The sequence below is a fragment of the Gymnogyps californianus genome, chromosome 18 (assembly GCF_018139145.2).
Source record: "Gymnogyps californianus isolate 813 chromosome 18, ASM1813914v2, whole genome shotgun sequence".
NCBI lineage: Eukaryota > Metazoa > Chordata > Aves > Accipitriformes > Cathartidae > Gymnogyps > Gymnogyps californianus.
Genome location: NC_059488.1, coordinates 12,831,782 through 12,854,915, shown reverse-complemented (window position 1 = coordinate 12,854,915; position 23,134 = coordinate 12,831,782). Strand labels below are relative to the sequence as shown.

Sequence of the window (23,134 nt, the reverse complement as noted above, 5' to 3'; positions counted from 1 at the left end):
CGACATTTTGGGGACGAACCCTATGCAGTTACGCATTCTAACATCTCGGTTGATCTCAAAAACCAAACCCGCATTCCTCAGCCTCCGGAACGTCTCCCTAACGCTACAGATGCACGTTTTCACACATAACGGATAAACAGCTTTCATTTCGGACTGTCACCAGTTACCGCATCAACAGCAGCACGACCGTTTAGCTGGCTCTAGTTTTTACACGTCTCTCGTACCACGAACAAGAGCTCACGACCGACGACGAAGAGGTTTCAGCGGGAGAAACCCGCGCACAGAACCGCCCCGCCGCGCCACAAACACGTTACGAAACGCGCGCAACGCCCAGCGCCTCGGCGAGCGCAGCGCCCGCCCCGCGCAGCGCCCGCCCCGCCCCGCCAGCCGTGACGTCAGCGCGCAGGCGGGCCCGGCCGGCCCCGCGGCCTGCGGCGGGGGCCCGAGGGCGTCTGTCGCTGGCGGACCCCCGGCGCTTGTGGGAGGAGGAAGAAGGCTCATCCAACCAGAACGTGTCAGCTTCTTGCAGGCTTGCCTTCTTTTTTTTTTTTTTTTTTTTTTGCCTTTTTTTTCCCCCTACCAGGATGTAAGTCTACCACAAAGGAGCTGAAGTTCAAATAAGGGTGCTGTAGCCTCGCATGAAACGATGGATTCCAAACTTTAAAACCAGAATGCTGAGTTCTCCCCTTTCACCAAGATAAAGTCCTACTGTGCCTCCACAGTAGCACGGTGCGGATGTGTGGCTTAGCCGGGGTAGCCAAGCTGTGAGAAATCTTGAAGAAAAACAGAGAAAAAAGACAGAATTTTATAGATCACCTAGTTATTTCCTTGTCTAACTCCAGCATAGCATACAGAGCTATTCAGCTGTAGACTTCAGGTCACCGAAGAGTTACACTTTTGATACAACCAGCTAAGTGAGATGTCACAACTCCTGTGGACGAGCTGTTCCGAAAACCTTTGATGAAAGCACGCTAAGGACTGAAGAAAGAAGCCAAAGGAGACAGGGTAAGAACGGATAGTACAGACGGATTGCGTTTAAAGTGTGCAGCTGTTTTTGTACATCCAGGGTCCAAAGACTGACTGGTTTGCAAAGCCAGCCAGCCGGACTATCATATGAGTGAATGTAAGCTTGTCAAAGATATTACTGCTCCCTAATACAAAGCAGCAAGCCTGTTTTTTCCGTTTTTTTTTTTAAACCCATATTAAAATATAGTTGTGAAGATAGTTGAGACATTTTATGATGCCAAGCAGTGAAAAGCCTTCTTGCCATTACTTTCAAGAATATGAAATCTTTTTTTAATCTTATTTAATTCTGCATGTAGCTTTGGACTTCATGCTTCCTCAAACTCGCTGAAAATGCATATGCCTTTCAACAAACTTTCTAGGACATACTGATTTCTATGATAACTTTTCTAAAGGACTACCTGTATTAAAAACTATGAAATCTTCATTCAGTCTTTCTTACACTCATGTCTGATCAAGGAGATATAAAAGTTCCTGGAACTTTAATAGAGTCTATAAAATAAATATTTGAAAGATTTCACAAAAATTTCATTTAAAAAAAACCCTAGCATTTATGAATACCTTTGTGTAAGCATTAAATATTTACTATATGATCTAACTAATACTTTTCATGGGCAAAATGAGTCACCTTTATTAAACTGTGAATCTGTTTAAGGGCGATTATGGACAACGTGCACGCCTACATATGAGCACACACAGTATGAGCACTTTTTGGTAGTGATTGGATTAAGTGAAAATAAGGTGAGGCCGCTGTTAAGGGAAGCAACAACAAAAGCAGTACTCTCTTTCAATAATTACATTCCACATCTGTGACAGAACTTTAGTAAAGCACAAAGAACAATCCACAAACAACATGACTAAAATTCCTGGTAATCCAGAAAGAAAATTTCTACTTCTTGTAACTAAAAAAAGCTATCTTTTGCCAAAACTTGAAAAAAAGTTACATGGCAGCAAAAGATACTTAATCTTTTGAAGTTTCTTGCAGCACTTGATAGTATTTCAAAACAAAAGTTCTCTAAGAGCTAATTAAGATACTCCCATTCTGAAGTGTTGCTTTAGTCATCCATTCCCCTCAGTGAAAAAAGTATTTCCTTTTAAGAAGAATGAACTAGTGCTTGAACCAAAATTTCATCACAATGTTAAGTGGACAGAAAAGCTGAGTATAGAATGCATTATAATCAAAGTATCTAAAGCAATTAATTGGTTTCTGTCAGTGTGGCACTGTTTACAATGGAATCAAGTAACTAGCGGCAAAAAACCAAAAATCATTCCCCCCATAAGTCTGGAGTTAAATTTTTCAACTTAGTTTTACATCATGTTTTCATAACTGAAACTGCATACTATTATGTGTCAGCCCTTCCCTATCCCCTATTATATTTACTTTAAAACTTCAAACAAAACTTTAAAGCTTTTCCTAATACATGTGGCATGCATACTACTGTGCTGTATTTTCACCGTGAATTGCTGTTTCCTTTTACAAAACTGAAAAAAATCACTGTTCAGGTCTTTCACAGCAGTACTCTTCGTCTTAAAAAAAAAAAAAAAAAATCATCAAACTACACGAGTTAATTCTAAAAGAAAAACTGTACCAGGGGAAGTCCCTCTCCTTGGAAAAGAGCAAAAATTAGTAAGTCACATTAAATACGAGAGGATGGATTAATATAATTCCATGCAAGAGAATGTTTGGGAGAAGGAGTAAGAATAGAGCATGAGCTCTGAGAAAAGGGGCAGGGAGTAAGAGAGAAAGCAGCTTCAGAAAATTCATGCTTATCTATCTTATCACAACGGTGTTGTGAAATCCAGATCATATTACTGGCCCGGTGCCTGGAACATGCCAGCTAACTGTAAGTCCACAGACTATCAAAGGACTCTGCAGAAGCAAAAACTAATGTTTGTTAACAAAAAACAAAACCAAACCCTCTGACCTTTTTATAGTAGGATTTCACATTTTCGACACCCTTGCTCCATTTGCTTTTATAATCCAATTAAAATGTAAAACTGCACTAATCTAAAACCCCCTTTTAATACCAAAGACAAAAGTACTAAAGAAACAGTGATGATTTGTTGCTAGTTTTTCATGTTTCTTCTTTAGAATGAACAATTATCAAACTATGTGTGAATTCACAATCAAATAAAATAGTTTATCTTTTCAAGAATAAATGCTGTAATAGCTAACACTATGCCTTTTGTGAACATGCCTTCATTTGTCTATATCTAAATGCTTGAGGAATCTGCACAAAAGGTACCATAGCATGTAAGGTATGTAGGAAAAGCCAGCCCATCTAATGGCTGCTAGCCTCAATATATTAAATGTGACCAGCACACAAGAACTGATTAACCCACAGAACTGAATTTTGTAACAGAGCTATTTAGCACAGCAAAACAAACTCATCTGTATGTAGGATATCACGGCTACTTTTTTTCTTCTAAGTCAAAACAACCATACAGGGAAATGTCAGAAAATATCAGTGTTGTGCAGAAAGTGCGTATCTCATCCTTCTTATATATGTGTTTTTTCGTCTATCTAGGTATTTCGAAAAGGCTCTGAAGTATCAGTTTAATTATGGCGTATTCAATTCTGGCATGTTAGACCTGCACACACTCTTAACGATCCAGCCTCTAGCCTATAAGCCCTTGAGTCAGAGCAATTTACAAAGATGGGAATACATTGTGAGTGTTGGACCTTCCCTATCCACTCTTTAATGAAACAAAAGTCACCTATTACCAAAAAAAAAAGAAAATGAGACACATAAATAAAACCATATACAGAAAATAGAGTGAAATAATAAAAAATAACTCCCCAAATTCTGGAATTAACTTTCTAAGGGATGTAACGCTCTGGGAGCCTGTTTAGGGAGGTTGAGTGACGACAGAAAATGGTAGCAGTTTGTTGTAAAAACAACAGTTGTTATGCCAAAGATACAATGACTTAAATGGAGAATCCTATATTATTTTGACAGCTTACTGAGCACTCCTGCTTAAGTGTAACGAGTCACATAGGAAACCTACTCCTTCATCTTGTTTACAATGATTATCATAACTGAAGCCCAATAAACTAAAAACGCCTCCTTAGTTCCTGAGCTGCGACATACAAGCCACTAAAAATCTATTCTAATTTTTTGACGTGAGAATTGCTGCTATCGTCATCATATACCAGGTTCTGATGTATTAGCTCCTCAAACCAAATTCATAGTGTTTTTTCTTAATTAGATTATCTTTGCAATAAATTAAACTATACTGCAATTCAAATAGTTATTGAAGTCCCCAGAAATCCCCTTGTGTAACATCCTAGTTTTAGCACAGAAAATTGCCTTCTCTGTAAAGCGGTCGCTAAAGGTAGACACAGTGTCACGTATCACTTGTACAAAAGCTGCATTTACATAGCTCAGTGCATCACACTTTCATACCTACAGTCCTCTGGCTTAATAACAGTTTACTATATATAGAAAAACAAGAGCAGCAGCAAGAAGCAATTCTACTGCTTTTACCTACTGGGTTCTTTTATGTTCCTTATCTGTAGGAGTAACCCATACCCATGCAATTTAAGATACAAAATTTATATTCCGGTATGAAATCCAGGCAATTATTTTCCACATTTGTCTTATTTAACCTCCTTGAACTGACTTGTAATCCAAAGTAAAACACAATAAAGTCCAGTGTTCAGGCACCATCCAGTGGTATTCCTATGGTCTCAGCTCTTTTTTTTTTTTTTGCAGAGAACTGAAAAGTGTAGGTGTAAAAAGAACATAGTATAAACTCCCAGAGACAAGATGCCAATCTCTCAATGGTTGAAAGACTCAACATTGCAAAACCACTTTAGATCTAGCTGCAACAGTGTTGACAATATATACTCAGGCTTTCATAAACACCTTTCTTTCCAGAGTAATACTGCAAATGTCTATTTTATGAACAAATTTCATCCAACAAAAAACAGCAATAGCATTGAAAAGCTACTGGTAGCATTTTCAAATAACCCTAATGATACTTTATTATGTTATTACAAGTCATGTTTTTCATCTGATGGGAGAAATACCTTGGTTCTCTTTTGTACACAAAAATCCCAAGGATAGGTAAATTATTTTCATAAAACCTGAAAGAGATAACCAGTCTATTTTGTAAAAATGAGATCCTCTGAAGCATGACGTCAGAACCAACAAATAATGAAAAAAGGTATACATGGTGGAATATCCACAATGAAATGTGTATTTTGTTACAAGTAGCTTAAAAAAAGAAAAAAGGCCATACTGCTGACATTGCTACCTTCGATGCTTCCTCTTAAGGCAAGCTGATTAAAAAAAGTGAACATTTGCCAAATAGTAATACTTTGCACATAGAAATATTTTTAACCTTTATCATTTCAGGATCATGACAGTGATTAAACTATAGGATGTGAAACATCTGTATAATTTTAGATGGTAAAATACTTGAATCTTGTTGAAATATCACGTATAAATTTCAAGATATTCGTAATGATCAAAAGGTAATATATTTTTACTGACTAAAAGTCCCATGTAAGCATGACAGAGTATGGGGCAGAAAAATATTTCAAAGCAAAGCTGAAGAAACATTTTATTTACTTTTTCCCTTTAAGGGACAGGAAAAAAACAATCAAACGCTGAAACATCTGATATCTCTTTCAGAAAGTTTATTTCCTCTTTTTTTACCAAATCATGGGAACATCCTCAGTTGGGCAAACAATGAATGAGCAAACGAACCAACTTATTATTACCTACTTCCAGTTATCTACACAGATAGGCCAACATTTGGTCTACAAACTGAAATTTTAACCAAAGCGCTTATGCTGGCTAGGAGTATGAAAAATACTATGATTATAACCCACACAACAATGCCGCCAAAAGTTCTGATACAGATGCAGTTACACTGGCAAAAGACAAACAGAAAAAAAAAAAAAATTATTTTGCCTGAATAAAGTAATACATACTGCCAAGTAGGGTAAACATACACAACATTGGTTTTAGGTGCATCTGCACTAGGGCAAGTTTGTCCCAACTCAGCTCCCATGAAAAGTGCTTTTACGAGTACACAAGTCTTGAACAGCCAGAATCTAGAAATGACATTACTTCAAACTTCCATACTTTTTCTAATTAGAGTTCTATTTGATTTTTAATTAAAATGACACATCTTTCTTTTTAAGTGTGCTTCTTTCACTTCTCCTGTTTTTTGTTCATATGCTTGTTTGTTGAAGTTTTGTCAGTGTGCATGAGGATAAGAGACAGACATGCTGTATATTTCCAGTAATTAAGAAAATTTGCACCAAACCTGAAAGCATGCTTTTATATAACATAGTTTTGTGCAATGGCAAGGTTGAAAAGTCTACAGCTACCTAAGTGGAATTTTGCACTGGGGACAAATATGGCCCCAGTAATACAGTTCCCTCCTCGTCCACTGCAGAAGAGCTACTGGGAGAGGGAGAGAGGAAGAGGGGGGCAGAGCCAGAGAAACAGGAAGAACCGAGTGATCAGCAAGCAACGACGCTAGTTAAGTACAAAGAGTATGAGCAATTACTTGGCATAAGTGCAACAGAAGAAAACTGAAAGCTAGTGTGCTAGACATCAAATAAATAAGATCTTCCTCTCCCATGGGAAGGAATTCTGATGTCCTAAGAACCTGACGTTCTCCTACTCAAAAAGAAGATATTAAAAAGCATTAAATTCTTCCTTAGAAGTGTTTCTCTGGCTTCCCTCCCCACTTCCTCCAGTAAGCTTTTTTTCTCCCTGAAAGATTAATCATTGAGAGTTGTTCGAACAAGCATGTTGGTTATGAACTTCATTTGAATTGAACTGCAGAGAAGAAGAAATGCCATTTATGTTATGTAGTCCATCACAATATGCAACAAATAGGCCTCATTCTGAACACTTTTTTTTTTTTTAAACTGAACAAGTACAGACAATAAAAGACTTGAGATCGCTTCATAAACAGAGTCTGCAGGAAGAACAACATCTGAAGACAGTACGGTTCTTGTTTCTGTTTGTACAGGAGCATTCTCTTACCAATGTACTCTTCCTTCCAATGTTTTTTCTTATAGGAAGAACACCTTAGAAAAGGTGACATGCAGGCAAGATCATGAGAGAAAAGCATTTCAGCACGGTCTAATGATGCTGATGTCATTCACTGATGGCTCACCTTCTGCAAACAGTGGTCAAACACCGGCACAGGCTTCCTAGAGAGGTGGTCGATGCCCCAAGCCTGTCAGTGTTTTAAGAGGCATTTGGACAATGCCCTTAATAACATGCTTTAACTTGGTCAGCCCTGAATTGGTCAGGCAGTTGGACTAGATGATCGTTGTAGGTCCCTTCCAACTGAAATAGTCTATTCTATTCTATTTTGAAAGATGTTTGAACTGCTATGTTAAAATGAGGCTTATGAACTCTGTTCCATTTTTTTTCTTAAACAGTTCTTAAAAAAATTGGAGAAAAATCAAACTGTTATATGTTGCTCTGTATTTCTTCAGCCTGGAAAAGAATGTGCACCCTAAATCCTGTGCTCAATTAAAGACATGAGATGCTGTAACAAAGACACAAGTGAACTCCGAGGAAAAAATTAGTCTCTTTTCAGTGGTCACAATAATTACAGTTTTTGAGGGGGGAAAAAAAAGATATTTCAATTCAAACAGTGAAATAAAATCCATTTTATACCTATATGTAGGTGAGACATTTGCAAAAAACAGTCCATCTGTGCAGAAATATGAGGCCTGGAAAACTGCCAGGGTTTCCAAGTGTGACCTGCTGTGCAAATGCTGATTATGCAAGTTAAAGCTGTCTGGGGTGAATTTATGTTCCCTGTTTTCCAGGGCTCCAAATAACATTCCTTTACTTACACCATGTCAAACTCCAAACTTTTATCTGACAAGTTTTCAAGATTGACAAGTTCTGTAAAGCACAATTCCTTTCCGTTTTGCAAAATGAAAATGAGTTTATTCCAAATAAGAAACTGAGGCAAACATGTATATCCAAAATCTTTAAGAAGGATCAAGTCCTGGTCACTTTTGTTTGAATCATTTACAGAAGCATTTACAGAAACTTCTGTGGTTTATTTCAAAACAACAGAAAAATGTGAATGACTGTCAACCGTATGTCTTCTCAGTGTGAATAATTATTTAAGCATGCATATCCACCATTATCTTGAAACTCTAAAAAAAATTTCTTAAAAGTCAGCAGCTGCCTAGAATCATAGAACAATTCAGACTGGATGGGACCTCACCTTCATCTCACAAAGCAAGGCTAATTTCAACATTAGATCAGGCTGCTCAGAGCCTTGCCTAAATCAAAACTTCACGTATTTCCAGGAATGGAGAGTCCACCACCTCTTTGGGTGACCGCTTCAGTCCTTGGTCACCCTCATTGTGAAATTCTTTTTTTTTTTTTTTTTTCTAAAACCCCAAATTAATTTTTCCTGAAGCAATTTGTATCCATTGACCATTATACTTTCACTGTGCACTTCCAAAAAGAATCCGTCTTCTCTACAAACACCCATTAAGCAGCTGAAGACAGCAGTACGATATCTCTTTCACCTTCTCTTCTGGAGGCTAAACAAACCTAGCTCTTTCTGCTGCTCCTCATACATCATGTCTGCCAGCCTCTAGCTATTCATGTTGGTTGCGCTCAGCTGGACTCATTCCAGTTTCTCACAGCTGTTACTATCATCATTTCACGTCATTTAAAAAATTTCATTGTACTAAAGATGACCAAGCAGTAAGGTGACAGTTATTTAAACACTGAATGGTTATTCCACGTGAAGTATTTTACAAGCAAAGAAAAATACGATGTTAACACCACCTTGGTTTCTAAAAGTATCAAGCAGGCTTTATGCACTGAAAAAAGCTCCATACTGTATTTTTCCCCCCATTTTATTTAAGAAAACTATGTTATATAAACACATGCCTATTAAAATTCAACAACAAAAAGCTGTTAGAAATACACGATATCAAAGTGCTGTTCAAGCAGCTGATAAGAGTGATTTGTGACAAGGGCATTCCTGGCAGTACTGACAACGCTAAGCTCATGTTTCCAAGACAACTGTTGCCTATAAAGTTCTGGTATTGACTTATTTTTTAAGAGATTGTGATGGCCTCAAATTTCCACCTTGAATATGAATCTGCTCTGAGAACCAAGCATAATTTCACCAAAAGGGTACTGTTGCAGCATGTCAATAAACACTACTAGCTAATTTTAATAGCTGGGGGTCATCTCTGTCCACCATGCACATATGCATGTGTTTTTCCCCTTCCAAGAAGAGACTATGAAGTGAAATGACCAGGCTGAGTGTAAAGACGACGTCTCCAGTGAGAGTCACAATAAATATTTTAGTTGTAAATTCTACTAGTCTGGAAAAACAACAGATTTTACTGTCTATGATATTTGGGCAGTAGAGTTTTTAATTTATAATTATTAAGGACAATGTAGAGTAAGTTTTTCTGGTGGTTTGGTTTTTGTTTTGTGTTTTGTTTTTTTTTTTTAAACTCTATGAGGTTCAATACTGCTGACTAAAGTAAAATTATTACATTTCACCTAAGCTATATCTCCTGCAATATACATGCAGTTATAAAATACTGCAAATGACCTATCTGATATTTTTAGAACTTTTAACAGCACATACTAACTTACTTTCTGTTTACTTTTAAAGGTTATATTTGTAACTGTAAGAAATGAAAATGTAATTCATATTTAAATGAAAACACCAATCTTGGAAACTTTTGTGGTACTTGCCTGGAAGAAAGGACTCTTAAAATCCTGGTATTTATTACTTAGTTTCTTGTGGTTCTTGGCAGGCTTTAGATAAACCAGCAACTAGTAACTACAGTTCTGGCCATAAAGCGATACAACTATTCCCCATGATGTCCCCTTCAGGCAACATAAGTTCATGCTGGACAAGAAAAATATCTCATTCGTACACAGACATACTAGTCACTATGTAATATTTTGTAAGTTTTACAACAGATTATCAGTTGTAAGTTTGCACTGATTTCCTATTTGTTACTTACTGTTAAATTTATTTTAAAACAGATTTTAGAAAGTTCTTTGCAGAAGAATATTTGACCAGAACTAGAGAATCATGAAGACAACAAGATTCATCTGTTTAATGCTAATAGCTGTTGTGGGAGCTACTGCAAGCAAAACACAGGAATTTGAAGGCAATGACGAGGAAACAGAACAAGAATTCATTTATATGAACAGATATAAGCGTTCCAGTGACACACAGGACAAATGCACTTACACCTTTATTGTACCTCAACAGAGAGTGACAGGTGCCATTTGTGTTAATTCTAAGGAGCCTGAAGTTCTACTTGAAAACAGGGTAAATAAACAAGAATTACAGTTACTTAACAATGAACTACTTAAACAAAAGAGACAAATAGAAACTCTCCAGCAACTGGTAGAGGTGGATGGTGGGATTGTTAATGAGGTTAAACTCTTAAGAAAAGAGAGCAGAAATATGAATTCTCGTGTCACACAACTCTATATGCAGTTACTACATGAAATTATCCGAAAACGTGACAACGCCTTAGAACTTTCTCAACTTGAGAATAAGATTTTGAACCAAACTGCAGATATGTTGCAGCTTGCAAACAAATACAAAGACTTAGAGCACAAGTACCAACATTTGATGTCGATTGCCAATAATCAGTCAATAATAATTGCCCAACTGGAAGAACACTGTCAAAGAATGCCATCCATAAAGCCACTGCCACAAACTCCACAGCCACCAAATAAAGTGTACCAGCCTCCTACTTACAATCGCATTATTAACCAGATATCTACTAATGAGATTCAGAGTGATCAGAACTTAAAGGTTCTGCCACCTACCTTACCAACCATGCCTGCAGTTACTAGTATTCCAACTTCAACTGATAAGCCATCTGGTAAGTAATATTATTGATATGTCTACATTAGTTTATGCTAATATGCAGTGGGCAACATTTTAATTGTAACATCAACAATGCAGACAGAATTTATTTATTTAGCAAAATAAATGCAAATGAATTATTTTGAACTAACTGAGATTTCTTAGATCTGATGTTGTCTGTGTATCTATCTTATTTTTAATATACATGTTGTAGTACAAGCACAGAAAGAAAGCAAAAAAAAGAATTCTGAATGTCTAACAGATTCAGACACACTAGCCCATAGATTTTTCTCATGTTTCTTTGCCAAGACAAACCCACCATTTATATTACATGTATGAGATAAAGGAGCTGCAGAAAAATCTTACTAATCAACAGTCAATCATCTACATTTTATTTACCTGTGCCCAAGACTGAACTGCTATAATTCATGACATCTGAAGGGGTCTGACACTTTTTGTGTCAACATGCATGAAGTTATTACAAGTTTGTTGATAGCATGTGATAATTTTTGTGCTTGTGTAACTCAAAAAGGAATACGTATCTGCTCTGTACCTCACACGGGACACTTGCACTCTAAGACAGGAGCAAAGAGAAGCAAGTGGTGGAATAGTAAGGGATATTATACAGCCCTTACGGTAGAATACTCCTGTATACTCCTTAGGAGTTCTGCCACAAGCAAGACTAGAGGCATCTGAAATCACATTAGAGATCAACTGATTTACATGATAAAGAAATAACAGGTAAAGAATCTAGTTTCAGCTATGGTCCCACATATTGCAAAAAAACAGTTCAAGTATTATGTGTCCCATAGAAGAGAAGTCTGTTCTTCAGTGTGTGGGCAACAAGTACTTGCTTCAGAAAAAAGATAGGGGACCCACAGACATCTGAAACCAAGACTTGAAACAGTAAGGCACATGAACTGCACTCAGAATATATTTCAAGGCTATTTGCAACATACTCCAAATGACATCGTCAAACTCTTTAGAATTATCAAATAATGCAACTGCCACATTAAAAAAAAAAAAAAAAAGACTTATTTCTCCATGGAAATATCCACAATTAAAGAAACTTGAGCAGGTGTTTCAGTCTAAAGCACAGTCTCTACAACACTTTGCTACAAAGCAGTTATTTCACAATATTGCCAGAGATCAACTCACCACAGCTTGCATTGTGGCATGCAGAACCTCAGCCAAAAATATCATGATTCTAATGTTCTATGTAAAAAACCAAACAACAAAAAACAGGAGAAAATCAGGTCTATTACAATTTCTTTGGAGCAATACACCACAGGATGGCCTCTTCAATAATTACATTTTGACTTTGATCTCAATGTAGGTTCAAGCTTAGTGTAGTATTTCCCTTATCTTTCTGTAAGTGAAATATCTTTCCAATGTTCTTTTAAGACCTTTCCCCTTCCTGTTACACTCTTCTGAAAACTCGTTAATTGGTCCACATCCTCCTTGTTCTTTTATGTACCCAAATTAGAGCTGAGGCTTCACCATCACACAGCAGAATAGAAAAGTTACTTCATGTGCGTAGTACTTTTGTTGATCTATCCTCATACAGCATTTTCCTTTTTTGCAAAGTAAAACACTGGCTCATGACCAACTTGCAACCCTGTGGAACCCCTAGACCCTTACGTGAGGAAGTGCTGCTTATCCAGCTATTTTTCATGTTGATCTCCAGAGGTCCCTTCCAAAGTCCATGATTCTAAGATAAGATTTGACATCTGCTACTTCTCCCTTATCTACATAACTTATCAGAAAAAGAAGTTTCACATTTCTTCTGCACAAATCCATTCTAATATTCATTTCTCTCCTTATTTTCTCGTTTGCAGCAGTTTGATTTGTTCAAGCAAATTTCCAACAACTGAAGTTAAGCTATTTAACCTTTCATTTCCAGGGTATCCTCCTCCCCTCTCCCCACCTTTCTTTTTGGGCAAGGAACATTTAATACCTTTTCCTCATCCTCCAGAATGTTCCCCACTCATAAAGCACATCTCAAACAAAATCCCTCCCCACAATTAATGCCATAAATGATGCTTCAGCCAAGTGTCTGGAATGAACTAGGAAAAACCCACAAAAACACTGTCCCCACCCCCCCATACCCACAACCAACACCCCACAAAACAAACAAAACCCACCACCACCACAACTGCCCAGCCACCGGAAAAAAATCCACCTATATTTTATCCAACCTTTTCTGTAGTGTGTCTTGAGTTCTCAACCTTTGCCAAAGCTCCTGGCTGTACTAACCATCTGATCATAGCCAACCAGTGCAATGAAAACTGAAGCAAAATGGAAGAAAAATATCAAATGCCTTCTCAGTTTAATCTGTTGACAGCTCTCCTTCCTCACAAAGTAGTAGACCAATATTTTCCCTTGATCACAGACTTACTACAGTCTTATTACTCTCAGTAGCTTTATTTAATGTTGTACATTTTATCCACACTGTTGTTCTTTGGTGGTTGTTTTGTTAAAAACAAACAAACCAACCCCACAACCAACCAGCCATGCCTAATACTTTGAGCTAGCATCTACTTTGTCTGAGCTTTCTTCATGTTTTCAAAGCTACTGGAAAGGTCGTGATTTAGCCAGGTCAGTTTCTTACCATTTTCCCTAGCCGCCTTCTACAATAGCAAAATCCACTGCTATGTGCTCAGAAACTCTTTAAGAAACTTGTAAACTCTTCACTTGGACTAATTATCTAAAGCATTTTCTCTGCACACTCTCTGAATTTGCTGACATCTGTTATATTTAAGTTCATTTTCTTTGTTTTGCTTTTCACTTTCCCTTCTTAAGAATTGTGGCCTCCATTATTTCACAATCAAGATCACCTATACTGCTTTCCATTTCAAATTTTCAATCAGTTCTTCCCCAATTACTAGGTTCAAATGTAATATATCCCGTGTTTTTTTGCTTTCTCTATTTTAGGTATCTATGAAAAACCTATCCCTAACAAATTCCAAAAACTTGCTATATATTTTTTATCTGCTGTATTCTTCTCCCAACAGATAGATAGATGGAAGTTGGTAACTCACTGGAAGAGGCAGGAAACAAGTGTCAAAAACCAAACAACATTTAAGTTAATTATGCACACAAACTGTGTAGAAAGTGAGACTTAAGTTACTTCACTGTTTTAATACAAATCTCATATTTCCCTTTCATTTGTATTAATCAGTTTAAATTAATTAAAAGCTACGTGGATCCAAGCTTCCAGTTCCCCATGAAGCACTATGTATGATTACTGAGTCTCACCAAATCCATAAAAGACATATCTAAGAGCTTGAAATATGACATCTCATTTCTGTAAAACATTAAGCAGTGTGAAAACATCAGTGCAAAGCAGAATTAGGTGTATCTAATTCATAAGAGCAATTACATGGACCTGTTGGAGCGGGTCCAGAGGAGGGCCACAAAAATGATCAAAGGGCTGGAACACCTCTATCAAGAAAGGCTGAGAGAGTTGGGGTTGTTCAGCCTGGAGAAGAGAAGGCTCCGGGAAGACCTTATTGCGGCCTTCCAATACTTAAAGGGGACTTACAAGAAAGGTGGGGACAGACTTTTTAGTAGGGCCTGTAGTGACAGGACAAGGGGTAATGGTTTTAAACTAAAAGAGGAGAGATTCAGACGGGGTATAAGGAAGAAATTTTTTACAATGAGGGTGGTGAAACACTGGCACAGGTTGCCCAGAGAGGTGGTAGATGCCCCATCCCTGGAAACAGTCAAGGTCAGGCTGGACGAGGCTCTGAGCAACCTGATCTACTTGAAGATGTCCCTGCTCATGGCAGAGGGGCTGGACTAGATGACCTTTTAAGGTCCCTTCCAACCCAAACCATTCTATGGTTCTGATCCTAGCTCCCTCCCCCCTCCCCTTCTTTAATTACACATTAAAAAAAAACATTTGAGAAAATACTTTGTTTAGTACAACTTAATTGTTCAAGTTAAGGTCAAGAAATAAAATACGATTAGAGAAATTTTTTAAGAATCCAGAGTTAATGACTGCAGAAGACAGAAATTAAAGACATGCAAGACAAAAAGACAGACTTGGGAAGAGTAACCATGTGGTTTGGGTTAGCAAAATTACAGACACAATTTTAAAAACTTATTTCACATCCTTCAACTTGGCACGGGTGGGTGCAAGTCCAAAGCACTACAATGCATCTCACACAATCAGTTATCAAAACCTATTCTGGTCTTATGTAACAGACATGTGTGGTCTCTTCATTATACAGCTGTGTCTCCATCCTATACATCCAATACAAAAGTATTTTTGTAGTTAAATGTGTTTGTGCCAGTGAACACGTACTGTTCAGATTACAAAGGCACTACTCCTCAAAGATCTGCTTGACTCCCTGGAGGTGATTTTATCAAAACTACTTATCTGAAAGTCAGGATGCTCTCACTTTTTCAAGGGAAGATAAGATGACCCTTGTTTGTAAAGCATGCTAATACTTCAGAAAGAAGACTTATATTTTATTATAAAAACACTAATTACCAGACAGATCTAGTACAACAACTGTCCTTTTCTCCTAACAGCAGCACATACGCTATAGAGGAAGTTTACACAATTGCTGCCCAATTTAAAATCAATTAACAACAAATCCTTTCTTGGAGTTATTACCCAGAGGTTTGGGGTGGGATGTAGGGCTATGACACACCAAACCTCAACTACTTTGCATGCATTAATGCTTAACAACTACAAGTTTTAGTATGCCAATGCAAAAAGCAGATGTGGTTTATCTACAATGGGTTTTAGTTTATAACATCAAGAAGCTTAGCCCACAGGGTCAATAATTCAAGTAGAGCTGAAACAACAATTTATTAGAGTGTAGCATTCTACACACAACAGGACAAACACTATTATGTGAAGCACTGCTACATTTTCTGTATAAAACAGGCTTACATGAATATCTTATCAAAATACTCTGCTTTGTATAAATTTGCTAGTCCAACATTGGATGATGACTAGACACAAGACAAATGAAAGCTGAACTTGAAAACTGAATGTATTTGATTCGTCATCCTTACCCAACAAATCTTCTTCTGGGAACAAAACACTTAGTAGCCAGTTATACCAATTATGAAATGTATGTTTTCTTGTGCAACTGCTACAGAAGACATTATTCCTAGAAAAACATGCACACAAACCAGTTTATTATACTCCACCAGGTAAAACTTGCAGGTAAACATTTTAACCCCATGCTGCATTATAAAAAATAGAATTAAATAGTTAAATAACAAACAGCAAACAGTAATGCTAAGGTTAACGCAATATTAACATACAGCGTATGCTAATTTTATATGGTCACACACTTTTTCAAAAAAGCTATTAGTAGTATACAAAAATAAACATACATAAGACAGACAATATATATTTATACTGATAATTATGGCTTAATGAAGCAGGTGGTTTAAACTGATATATCCTTTAGGTGAAGTAACGCAGATTTTGTACCATCAAGTAAAATCTTTGGATAGGAGCAGTGGACAAAATTCAAGTAAGAAATGCTGAGATGTAATCTGAAAAACAGATTCTTTAAACAGGGCACAGAAATATTAGGCCAATATATATATGCAAGGCCAAGCCAAACACATATATGCTTCTAAACAAATATTACCACTTAAAAAAGAAAAAAAAAAAAGATCCAAGAACTAGAAAGTTGGGGTTTTAGCAAAATTTTATATAATAGCCTATCAGAAACTTGGAGACACAAACAACACAAAATAGCAGAATATTATAACACCAAGGCATAAACTAAAAGTGTTAACTGAAAAGGTAAAATGTTTTCAAGTACCATAGAGACTATTTAAAGATACCCTACTAGAAATTCAGAACTATCCATCCATCCAAAAAAAAGACTTTGAGAAGACCAGGAAACGTCGTCATGGTTAAGCAGCTTCGTAAAAGAGCAGTATTATAAGAAAGATGACATCATTCAAAGCACTAAAGTCATGTCCAAATCAGGAAATAAGAACATACTCTCTGTCAGGTTAAATACAGAGACACATTAAAATCTTAAGAACAACTTGCAAAAGGAAAAAAGGCATAATAAATCTGATTTCTAACACATCAGGAACAAGAAGCCTGACTAGAAGTTTATAGGGAAAGATAAAAAGATATACTCAGAGAAATTAAGGCAAGAGTAGAAAATCTAAATTAATTTTGACATGAGCATTCACTGAGGGAACACTTTGAGGTTCCTGTGTTGACTAGGTTAGTGGCAAGGAGGATACTCTGCAGGATTTATCTCAAACTGAAATGTTGGCAGAAGAAGTTATAAAGCCAATGAAAGGAGTGAATATGAACAAACTGCAAAGAGTAAAGCACATTCCCCAAGAGTTCTAAAGGAAACTGAATATGAAACGATTAACTACTGTGCAATCTCTCACCAAAAATTGCCTTAATATGTGAGGAATGAAAGGCGGCAAATGTGACATTGAAAAAAAAAATTTCCACTAATTGATAGAAAATATGCTAAGAACAGTATAACAAACAGTAAACAAATCTGATTCACATATCATCCAATCACCTTGAATCAGAATCAACTTGGTTTTTGTAATACCAATTTTGTATCACTTTTAGAGATATCTGAAGGGCTCAGTGCCTATGCAGACAGAGTTCTGCTTGATATACAGTCCATATGTATTTCCAGAAAGCACTGAACAGGTTTCTTACTAAAGGTGTTTAAATTAAGCTACTACAAAGTACAAAGAAAGAGCCTCACATAAACAAACCATAAAAATCCCTTAATTATTAAGTATTTTTTTCATGAGGCAGAGTTAACCATGGTGTCTTACAGAGATCTGTGCTGGGGCCAGTCGTCTTCAGTATGTTCCCTTTCATTTCTGATGCCAGATGACTAAGGTTTGTAGTCGGAGATTTGTCAAAATTTTGGAAAGTTAGTATCTGACAAAAACCCACCTGTCATGGAAAAGTAGTAGCAAACTCCGCTTTGAAGTATTTATAATAGTTTATATTAATCTTAAAGCACTTTCAGAGAAAAGAATCATATGCAGTAGAGCACTGTTGCCACATGGCCTAGAAAGAAACTGCAAGATTAGAAAGCTGTAAATACTACATCATATACTGCTATGTATTTATTTTTATGAAGACAAGATCAAAGATCTGTGGTTCACTATTTTAGGAGTTTCTTCAATAATGACTTTGAACTGACATGTTCTTTTTTGTTTTTAATAAGTGTCACTACATACGCATTGTGATAAAATAAACAAGAGCAATTTAAATTACCATTCATTACATTTGTCTTCCACCTCTCATAATAAGCCATGCAACTGTGTCACAGAATACTGCATCTACATCTAAATTGCCAGAAATCTGAACAGTTAGCCACAACAGAAATGGAGAAGGGGCTTAGAAGCAGCACTCTAGGTACAGTCTGTGAATATGACTAAGGAAACAAGAACATGGCATCGCCACAGACCAAAAACCTGGACTGCCTCTTGGTACACTGACTTTTTGATTAACTAGTTAAAAAGACCAAAAAAACCCCAACCTCCCAGAACACTGAGGTTGTTTCTATAAAACTAATTTATTACTAACTCATTTACTGAGTACAAGGGTAGCTCTACCATTACCAGTGTCGGACAGTGAATTATGAAGAAGGGTAGATGAACTGAAATAATTTAAAAGAGAAATTACTCGATAGCAACATATGCTTCAGTAAGAATCCTCACGAGAAGACCTCACAAGCCTTCCTCCTTCGGGGGGCGGGTGGGTGAGGCAGGGGGGAATCCAGTCAAGGGTGTCTAATCCTGAGGATTCTTGTTGACTTCACTCTTCTGCTTAGGCAGCAAAGCAGCTGGGGGAGTCTATCTGCAGATCACCAGACTCCTAAATCATTTATATCTAAATTTCTCAGACTCATTAAAATGGAATCTAACTATCTTCCCATTGGAGAAAATGTCTTTAAAAATCATGAATGTAACATACCTTCAAAAAGAATAAGCTCTTCATGGACTCTACTAAACTCAAGGAAAAAAATGCATTCTCCTTATGAAAATAGGAGAGCATTATCTGTAATTTCTGTGAATGCAAAGTATTGTAAAAGTCTTTTCATTTATCTAAAATTTCTCTCACTATGTAAGTAGGCACTCCGTGTTACAAATCTTAATTTCTATTTTGTGTTATCATTTATTAAGGTGACAACAGTAACACCTACATTCTTAATTTATGTTGCCGGTTCCACTGTTAATGTCCGTGCCAGTGACATTTTTGGGGATCTAAGAAGCTGAATTTCTCAAAGACAGAAACAAAGTCAAACTTACTATTTTGTTTTCTAAAGGAAATTATTAATATTAATACTTATCTATTGAGTCATTCATATTTAGTGCAGCTGTCTTAAAATAAATAAATACATCTAGCTTTATCAGGAATTCATTGTGAAATGTTAGAAATAAAGTTACAATGAATGAATGTTTGAAAACACTTAGAGGACACTGTACCTTCAATAAGAGGAAAAACAAACACACCATTCAGCAGAAGCAAATCTACTGTAAAAAGCTACCAATTCAAATACCGCCCTGCATGAAAGATATGCTCAACTGCATTTTGATGCGGAGTCCTTCTGTTTTGACACAGGACCCTGGAGAGACTGTCTACAAGCATTAGAAGATGGCCATGATACAAGCTCCATCTATCTTGTAAAACCAGAAAACACAAACCAGCTTATGCAGGTCTGGTGTGATCAGCGGCATGACCCTGGTGGCTGGACAGTCATTCAGAGGCGGCTGGATGGGTCTGTCAACTTTTTCAGGAACTGGGAGACATACAAGGTTAGGACAAGTGAGCAGTCTAATGTTTTCTACCCTCTAAAAATTACTGGTAAAGTTAATTTAAAGGGTGATTTTAGAATCTGACCAACAGCTTACTTGAAAAGGAACTTGTGTGTTTACCCTTCCAGAAGAGGAAGTCTCTATAAAATAAGTTACTGTGGTTTTCTACTTAAGAATACACTCAGATTTACCACTAAAACAGATGCACAACATTAACATGCTTCTCTTGCTTCCTTTACAGCAAGGATTTGGTAATATAGATGGAGAATATTGGCTCGGATTAGAAAATATTTATTGGTTAACAAATCAAGGCAACTACAAACTGCTGATAACAATGGAAGACTGGTCAGGTCGAAAAGTATTTGCCGAGTATGCTAGCTTCAGACTGGAGCCAGAAAGCGAATATTACAAGTTGAGACTGGGACGCTACAACGGCAATGCAGGAGATTCTTTCACTTGGCACAATGGCAAACAGTTCACCACGCTGGACCGGGACCATGATGTATACACAGGTACAAGGTCCCTTTCGGCGTCCTTGCCTTTTTTGCCCTTCCTCCCCCCCCCCCCCGCCTTTTTTCTTCTTTTTTTAAAAAGGAAGAGTACTTATGGTCATACACACAAAAAAAAGAAATTACGTTTTTAGAGATTTGTCAATTAGTACCTTATGAAGCACAAACTGATGTGTCAACCCTTATACGTACTAACATTGAAACAAAAATTCTCATTGAAATATTTATCATTTCTGTAAAATATGCTATGGGGAGTTGAGATAGTAATGCAAACAAATTTTCCAGCAAGGGAGAGTAACACTAATGAGTCTATCTGTAGAACCTAACTACAGAGATGCTTCCTGAAGAAGCCTAAATTCACCTTGTGCCACACAGCATCTACATGTTAAACACACAGTTAAAAAAAAAAAAAAATTGTTTTGTGCTTAGCTTGCTTGCTGTAAGATTTTTCATTTACTCCTAAGACTCAATTGGAGCTTTCTTTTGCAGGTAACTGTGCTCATTACCAGAAGGGAGGATGGTGGTACAATGCATGTGCTCATTCAAATCTCAATGGAGTTTGGTATCGTGGAGGACACTACCGCAGTCGATATCAGGATGGTGTTTACTGGGCTGAATTCCGGGGGGGATCATATTCACTAAAGAAAGTTGTTATGATGATAAGACCTAACCCCAACACATTCCACTGAAATAATTCTTCTCTTGGTTCACTTTCTTATTCTAAAAATCACGTAAAGCTATGATGTTATTACCTGGAATTATCTTTTCAGAAATGAGGAATGTAAGATATTGTACATTTATTGCTAAGATGTGAAGGCTTGTATATTGTATTTTCAAGAATCATTCCAGGAAAAAAAAAAAGCTGAAGAAAAAAAGGAACTGAAATGACATAACATTCAGAACACCTCTTGGTACTAAAAGCAGTTATATTAAGCCTTTTAGAACTGGCAGTTTAGATGGACTGTAGATAAACTTTCTGGTTTTTATTCCCTGTAAATTAAGTTTGGATGGTAAAAATACTGCCACAACATTTAAATATTTTTGTATGTTATATTATGTATAAATATTCTCAAATACAGGAAATATTACAAACTGTACAGCAAGAGTTTTATTATTATTATTATGAGCAATCATTTGACACAGGAAATCACATCCTTTGAACTGTGTAGCTGGTATATGTACATTAGTGTGATTATTCTGATTTAATCTTTGTTAACTGCCATGAATAAAGTTAGTACTATATAATTTGATTTTGAGAGCAGATACTCAAACCATCACTGTCATGGTAAAGCCAGTCTTTTCCCCTTCACTTTGAGCATTTTAATAATCTGCTCCTGTAAATGAGAATTCACATTTGATTCAAGTATTTTAGATTAAAAACACTAATGATTTTTCTTACCAAAATGAAGTAGCTACCTGCATATGGAAATTAATCCAGATTTACAACAGATATAACATGCTGTATAGCCAACATGTTATAGTACACAACAACTGTCACAGTATTTTGTACCTGACTTCAGTCATTACCTGCTGTGTAGCCTCTGTAATCAGAAATGGCTGGATATAAATTAAAGGGACTATCCAACTTTGCAGGCAAATGATGGATACCAATATATAAGCTATTTAATATCCTTAGCCAGTAGATGAAAATTATATAAAGAAGTTACCTGTAGCCAAGAGAAGTTATATTTACCATATTTCACAATTATAACATATTACTGTCAAATTATTAAATAGATTTACTCATCCATATTTAGAGGTCAGTCACAACTATGAAATACGGACTGGGATAATTCTAATATTCTTCTGAGGTAGGTTTCTAGAACAGATTGTTATAACACTCATTTCAAAACAGCAACTACTATGAAAAACGTAAGTTAAAGAATGCATATAAGAGGGAGAGCAAAAGCCTCTTGAAGTTCAATGTATTCTTCAGTAAGCCTGTATGATACTTACTGTGCGTTCGTGTGCGTGTCCTTGCACACTTTTTCCCTTATTACCTCATCACTTCTTTACAACAGTATGATGTGCATTAAACTGACGTGTGATGTAGCATGTGTTGTACATAACTGAAAGTAGGGTTTTTAATATATTAATTACCCCTGTAATATTGTAATCCTTTAATAAAGCAACAAATGTTATTTTGACATGTTCAGATTTCATCCTGTTTTAGTTCAGATTACTCATAGCAAAGAATAGATAATTACTTAATTTCACACCACTCTGCCTCATGACTCAAATCAACTCTGATACACAGCTACTATTAACGCGTGTGAAGTGTCTAAATATTACAACATCAAAAGCAAAGCAATTTTCAGCTGAGAAAAATACTAAATTTCCACACACCTCAAGGAGGAAGAACTTTTTGTAGGTCCATGTGCGTTTAGACAAAAGGTTTAAATCACAAGATTTAAGTTACTTCAGAAGACAACTCGTTATTCTCTTACACACATATTTCATACGAGTTCCTTCCTGAAACTGTTCTATTATCATTCAAAGTTCTCAGCATTATCCCCGTTGTTATAGTCCAAGACAAAAAACAACAAAACAAAACACCACAACTCAGGTGAAACCTGTAGATTGTAACAGAACATACCTATCTTTGTCTTTTCTAAAACATACAGATACAACCTAAAAGATCACCTACAGTGAAGACAGGAAAAAGCTGTAGCTAGCCACTGCACCCATGAATTTTCAAAACAATGTGACTTATTTTTTCTTAGATCACACTGTGGCTAAATGTTTCCAACAGCCCGGACCACAGCCTTGCCAATGTCATGATTTTTTTCTTTCTCTCTTGCTTTTTTTTTTTTTAAAAAAAACTTGGAAGATCTGTCTGAAAAAAGAACAACTGTTGGATGTTTTAACATAGTAGTTTTAAACACAGTAAGGAACATATTAATCTCTCATATTATAGCTTGAGGTTGTAAACATACCAGTTG

The 23,134-nt window shown here is 36.5% G+C and overlaps 2 protein-coding genes across 2 annotated transcripts in view; one reads left to right on the top strand and one right to left on the bottom strand.

Annotated features, from left to right (window-relative positions):
- RALGPS1 (Ral GEF with PH domain and SH3 binding motif 1) overlaps window positions 1–23,134 on the bottom strand; it is a 125,857-nt gene that overhangs the window by 59,551 nt on the left and 43,172 nt on the right. The gene's annotated exons all lie outside the window — the stretch shown is intronic.
- ANGPTL2 (angiopoietin like 2) lies at window positions 589–22,339 on the top strand. The gene is made up of 5 exons (XM_050908101.1): window positions 589–1,005; window positions 10,047–10,903; window positions 19,490–19,683; window positions 19,925–20,195; window positions 20,682–22,339. Exons 2-5 carry the CDS (start codon window positions 10,096–10,098, stop codon window positions 20,879–20,881), a joined length of 1,473 nt encoding a protein of 490 aa, XP_050764058.1. The 5' UTR covers window positions 589–1,005; window positions 10,047–10,095; the 3' UTR covers window positions 20,882–22,339.

What these genes read in the sequence shown, in the direction of transcription:
- ANGPTL2 (XM_050908101.1), top strand. Translation starts at nt 10,096, where the DNA reads ATGAAGACAACAAGATTCATCTGTTTAATGCTAATAGCTGTTGTGGGA. An exon ending in GGAACTGGGAGACATACAAG is followed by an intron (nt 19,684 to 19,924) that starts GTTAGGACAAGT and finishes CTTCCTTTACAG; the next exon opens with CAAGGATTTGGTAATATAGA. An exon ending in GGACCATGATGTATACACAG is followed by an intron (nt 20,196 to 20,681) that starts GTACAAGGTCCC and finishes TTTCTTTTGCAG; the next exon opens with GTAACTGTGCTCATTACCAG.